This window comes from Toxotes jaculatrix, chromosome 15, assembly GCF_017976425.1.
Source record: "Toxotes jaculatrix isolate fToxJac2 chromosome 15, fToxJac2.pri, whole genome shotgun sequence".
Classification (NCBI taxonomy): domain Eukaryota; kingdom Metazoa; phylum Chordata; class Actinopteri; family Toxotidae; genus Toxotes; species Toxotes jaculatrix.
Genome location: NC_054408.1, coordinates 7049253 through 7055252, shown reverse-complemented (window position 1 = coordinate 7055252; position 6000 = coordinate 7049253). Strand labels below are relative to the sequence as shown.

The following is a 6000-nucleotide window of genomic DNA, read 5'->3' as shown; positions in this document are numbered from 1 at the left end:
TTTATTCAAGGTCTGCCACCAAATACATTTGGCTCCGCAACCTTCATAAAGTACAGTAAGTCCAGCAGCACATTCACATTTAAATACACCCGCAGCCCAATGGCTGTCCTCTGAATGCTGACATTTGGAGCAAATCCCCTGCTGACTTAATCATGGCAAATATTGCGTGTCATTTGTGCACCACACTTGGACCTGGCTGATGGTAGTGGTAGTAATTCACCACTGCTGTGAGAGAGAACTCCTGGGGTGGCGTGCCTTGTGCTTAAATCTCTCCTCTCTCCTTTCCTTTTATTCCTCCCGTTTCTCTCCGTTGCAAGCTTCAGACTGCCTCTGTCCCTTCTGTCTCCTAGAGCAGAAGGACACCAGAGTCGTTGTAGACAGAGACCATCTGTGACGTAAAAAAAAAAAAGAAAAAGAAAATCAAGCGTATAAAGACATGACTTAAAGCAATCACACAGAATATAAGTGATAAATGTTTCCCAGCTGTATTTTTTCTTCTAAATCATTTAGATTACTTCTTTAGAATTAGCTTTTGAAATAACTGACTCTCTAATTCCCCTCTCAGAAAGTGTTTCACCACTTGCCGTCCCTCCACTCTCTACAGTAGTACCGCCCCACTACTTGCTCTCTGTTTACCTTCTCATGTGCTTTGCAGTCTTCTAGAGCCCGCCCCTCTCCATGATGTGGCCAATGACAGGAGTCGGCCTGCAAGCGGGAACTACTAATGCAGCCAATCGCTGCTCGCTCTTGTCGCGCGTCATCGGAGGAAACATGGCGGCGCACATAACCAGAGCGTTGAGACGACCTGTTCCACAGTAAGTCAGTTTATATTTCTTGTTTCTCCTTCTCTTAAACGCGGTATGTGTCTCGTAGAGGCACTCAGCTTGTGAAAATCATCGACGTGGCCCTCCATACCACGTTTGCAGCTGCTGGTCAAATGGTGGCGTGTTTTGTAGGCCGAGGAGAAGTAGCTACAGCAGTTGGCAGCGGTGTTGCCGGCATAATTTCTGTTTGCTTTCTCCACTTTATTTCCTAAATTGAGAAAGAATGTACTTTTTGTTAGAATTGATTTGTCTCTTAATTCTTGAATGAGTTTAAAAACCCTTAAAATGTGGAGGAAATAAACACTGCTGTGGTCCAATGTGCTTCAGTGGCTCTGAATTAGGCTGTGGCGGTATCAACATTTCATCGTGGTATAGACCACAAATCACTTGTACTCGCAAATACTCACTCTTCTTTTGACTAAGTTTCCTTTTCTAAACTAATTTGGTTTTCAGTTTTCGTTTTTCCGTTAATAAGAAATACCTGAAACTTTAATGTTTCGCATACCTTTTACCAAACCATACTCTGAGTTTTCAGTGCCGAACTCATGAAACAGAAATAATATCAGTCAAGTCAAGTCGAGATGATTTATTTTTAGAGCCCATTAATATAAGTAGTAAACTTGTCAGCTGCTTAGACCTATGATACCCTCTTTATAAAAAACAACAGTGCACACAAAATTTGAGATTTGGCAGAACAAGATAATATACAAGAGTATGTCTTTATTTTCACTGAATGTGTTTGGCATTGGGTATTTGTAACCAGTGTTCTGCAATAAAGTTTTGTGAAACAAGTTTCAAGTATTCCTTTACTGATGGAAAATTGAAAATGAAATTAATTTGTTACAGCACTGAACTCTGCCAATAGAAAAATAATTTGGAGTTAGAAATGAACAGTGATCTGGTCATTTTGTACTGTTATGAGCGTTTAACTTTATTCACAGACCTACAACATAATATAGTGCAGCAAGACTTGTGCAAGTAATTGGTATGAGACAGAACCGTAGTCTACTAAAACGGACGATCTGTGACAAGGAGGTCTTCTTTAGAAACTAATTAATTGTTTTTTGTTTTTTTTTTAACTAGTATCGTCATGTACCGTATAGCCCAGTAAACTGTTTCGAAAACGTTAAGGTAAGAAAAAATAGATACTGCCCAACCCTAATGGCAGTTTGTGGTTTTAGCGGTTTGTATTCTGTAACTATTTCCTTTCCATCTGCTCAGTACCTCTGGGCAGAGCATCTCTGGCTGTGGTTCTGGTTGCCTGGCAACCTCACTGTGATGGCAAGAGTTCAGGAAGACGCCGCACTCGGCTGTACTTTATTATATTTTCTGACTGCATGATTGCGATATCACGGAAGAAACTGGCGACACCTCATGGTAGCCTGTTACTCATTACAAGCATTTTCATAAGTTTTCAGTGTCTCAGAAACCTCTGTTGACTTCTGTATGACTTGCATCATGTCAGGGTCATAACGTTCAGTTTCGGTTGTGTATTCAACTTCATGGCCATTTTGGGGGTTGTAGTGTTGTATTGCTTTATGCTACTTTAAGTGATGTTTCTAACATTTAATCTACCCTCACTGATATAAATGGAGTGGTTCTCTTATTCTGAAGAATTGTACTGTGTTGACCTAGCCTCGGATAGCCTCAGTTAATTGGTATCTGTATCAGCTGTGAATTGGTTTAAACTGTACTTCAGAAAGTATTGTCAGTCTCTTATGGCAGCCATTTAGTACAGCCACAGGTTCTTTGCTCTGCTGGCTGCTCTTGTCAGTCAAGTCAGTCAAAGCAGTCAAGACCTCTTTTTCTACTATAGATCGCTTCTCATTCATTCTACACTCTATAAATTTCCAGCCATCTAAATTGGGAACATTGAAGTCACAACCTATCCTATCAACAGTATCTAAAGTTTGTGTAACTACGGCCCCCAAGGGACTTTTTAAATTACCAATTGTTCAAACTCTTAATGGAATCATGATAATGATAAGGTTATTAGTGCTGCTTACATCTGTGGGTTAAGCCCAAGCCAAGAGTAAGCCAAATGAAACAAACATATGTCCATTACATAAGTGAAATCTGTAATTTGAAGCAAAGGTCAGTCTACTTAACTGGAAAGTCAGGATTTAACCTTTGCTGTTGACCGTTCTTTTCAAAATCTGTTTCAGGTCCTCCAACTTGATGTAATGGCAATACTAAATTACAGGAGTTCTCATTTTAAGTGTACAAAGAAACAGAAATACTTTCATGCATATTTATCTTGTGTGCATTTCTTGAAGTTTAGGTCACAAGATTTAGTGTCAGTTGTCAGATCAAAGTTACTCTTCTACCTTGTGTCTGCTGTCTTGCAACTCTCATAGGTAGTATAATAAGAATCTTCAGATAGTCTGAATGCCACTTAAATGGCTTTAATATTCCTGTAATGTGTCTATAGTGGTCAACAACATTGTGACATGTGGCTCTAATTCAAGGCACATGAATTTCCAGAGGCACAAAGCTGATGATCCTGCCAAATTAGAGTGTGAAGTGCCTGTCACGCCAGTGTGTGAGTGCGTGTCTTTGTCTATTTGTGCTTGGGGTGATAGCCCAAACAGATTAGAAGCAAACTCTTTTCCCACCCTCAATAATCCCTCTTTCAATTTAGCATCTTACATTTTTCTTGTAGTATTTTAAATTGATTTTATAATATTTGGAAAAGATTTTTATGAAGTGTTATGTGTAGACTTGCACAGCATAGGAATATAAAAAGTCTACATTTTATACATTTTATTTGACTGGTGTTTCTGGGCAGCAGTACCTACATGGTTAAATGCAGCCCTCTCAGATGGCTGGAAGACGGAGAGGAATGTGTGAGCTTGTTTTATGGACAGCCTAGAGCCCTCGCCCTGGCATTGGCGGCAGACTGCTCTTTGTCACAAACACCCTCGTGTCAAAGATGCAACAGCATCCTGGAGGAAGCATTGACTGCTGCTATGAAGTCGACAAGTGATGAAAGTAGCCTAGAGGTTGTCAATTAAGACAGCCAAGGCCTGGACCTTATAAGTTAATGGGCAGTTTCCCCTCTCAGGGCCTGCTAGGGCTTTATAGCACAGCTTATAAAACCCCCAAGTGTAATGCACCCCTATAACGTTTTCAATTAAGAGAAAGGGCATAAAGCAGTGCAGACACTTGGCAGTCAAGCTAGAATGTTTATAAAGTGGCATTTGGCATAAATTGGCAGGGGAAATTTCGATTGCTCCAGTTGTTTTAAAGCAGCAGCTACTGTGCAGAATTTTATTTTGATGGCACTTCATGCTGACTGGAAGCATTACAGACTTCCTGGTGTCTTTCCATTACTAGTTCCTTTAGCTTGATCATATGGATGCACTGCCTGAAGTTTAAAAGCCCTGTCTTCTCAGTTGTAAAAGAGATTAGAACCAAGACAAGACAGAATTGTATTATACACTTATGCTGTCTTAATATTAGTACAAAGTGTCATTATAAATTCATTTGTCATTTCACAATAAATTGGCCAATTTTCATATCAAACTGTCCTATGGTACCAGGGGAATTTACATGCAGTGCAGTTAAAGAAAATGAAATAAACCTGAACAGATTATTATTTGTCAACATAATTGGCTCTTGTACGTCACAAATTACTTGTTTGTAATGCTGCTAGAAATAGGCGATGCTTAAAGAAAATCCCTTCATTCATCTGGTGTCTTCTGTGGTTGAACTGGCTTTGGCTTCTGGTAGAAAAATAAATGAGTGTTGAATAAACACCAGTGTGTTGACACCTCATTTCCTCATTGATTGGTGGTGGAAGCTGATCTTGAGGTGTGTGGCCATAATCCAATCAAGCAAAAAAACAATCATGGGGACTGTGTAACCAAATTCTGCCGCTATGGGAGGGCGAACTGGTTGGCCAAGTAACCTGAAACCCTAAGTTCTATGCCTTTCTTGAGCTACTGAACTAATGATTTATCTAATCCTTACTGGACACATTTTTGGCCATTGCCTTACAGTACCAAAGTTTTGAATTTATTTATGTATTTATTTATTTTTTGATACTTTCAGAAAAATATGTGAATCACTTCAAAAAATCTATCTTCCATTTTTTTCTATTATGTATGGGACATCTAGTCTCACAGACAACCAGGAGAAAATTTGGTTTGAGTAAAGTTCAGTCTACACCACAACATCGCTGTGGCGATGTTTACAAGTGCCTACTGAGGTCCTTTTTCTTTTTTTCCAAATTGCCTTTTTCTTTTTTTTTTTTTTTTTAGCCAATGAATCAATAAATTGCTCTATTACCTGTTGTTGACCCAGCTAATCTTGCCTTTGAAATCTGTTACAGAGCATTAAGTTAACACATGTTGCTGTGTGAAAACAAAACTCTGTGGTAACTGCCGTGGAGACCAGCTGAGTAAACGTGGTTGAGGGAGCAATGTGGGGTGGTTGAGAGGGGAGGCCTACACTTGTCCCAGTGCTGACCGAGGTGGATCCATACGGTCAGCAGATGGATATGTTACCCTGTATCCCCATAGAAGAAAAAACAACCAAAACAAGTGTCTCCGCTCTAGCACCGAATCCTTTGATCAACAGCAAGTCTTCAGCTTCAGAGTAGGACTTCTTAGGAACCCAGAGCGCACATGGAATCGCATCTGTATAAACACGGCCTGGGAGGAATGTGTGAACAATGCAACAAAAGAATTTTGTTCTAGAAACGTGGGGTGGACTTGGCTAATGGGTGGTTTATGTGGTTTAGAGTTTGAGCGTGGTGGTCGTATTGAATGAGAAGCTGGGGAAATATTCTCTGTTTTTAATGATAACACAAGTGGGAAACTTTCTGTTTTTTGCAGATGTAAGCCAATACAAGTGCTGTGATGAAATGATCCTTTTTGAGGCTAATGCATTGTGTTCAGACAAATTTGTCATTACAGTGCTTGGTAACTATAGATATTTTTGTTATAACCTTTGAAACTGCATTTTAATCAAAAGGCTATCTGCTGTTTTTTTTTTTTTAATGATCATAATCTATTTGGTCGATGAATCAGATTTTTTTAAATGTTACACACAGACGTCTCTAGAGACCACCCAGTATTCTCTTGGTTGCACAGGTTGTGTGTGGATCTATTTATTAAATTGTATTAGAGCATTTACTGTAAGAATAACTAACAATTTCTAATAAATAAAGAGT

The 6000-nt window shown here is 39.4% G+C and overlaps 1 protein-coding gene across 1 annotated transcript in view; it reads left to right on the top strand.

Annotated features, from left to right (window-relative positions):
• The first annotated feature begins 761 nt into the window (after positions 1–761).
• The window catches only part of clybl (citrate lyase beta like), a 54500-nt gene continuing 49261 nt past the window's right edge, over positions 762–6000 (top strand). Inside the window, exon 1 of the mRNA XM_041056338.1 lies at positions 762–815. Within this exon, the coding sequence (XP_040912272.1) occupies positions 772–815 (44 nt within the window). The 5' untranslated portion in view covers positions 762–771. The remainder of the gene's footprint in view (positions 816–6000) is intronic.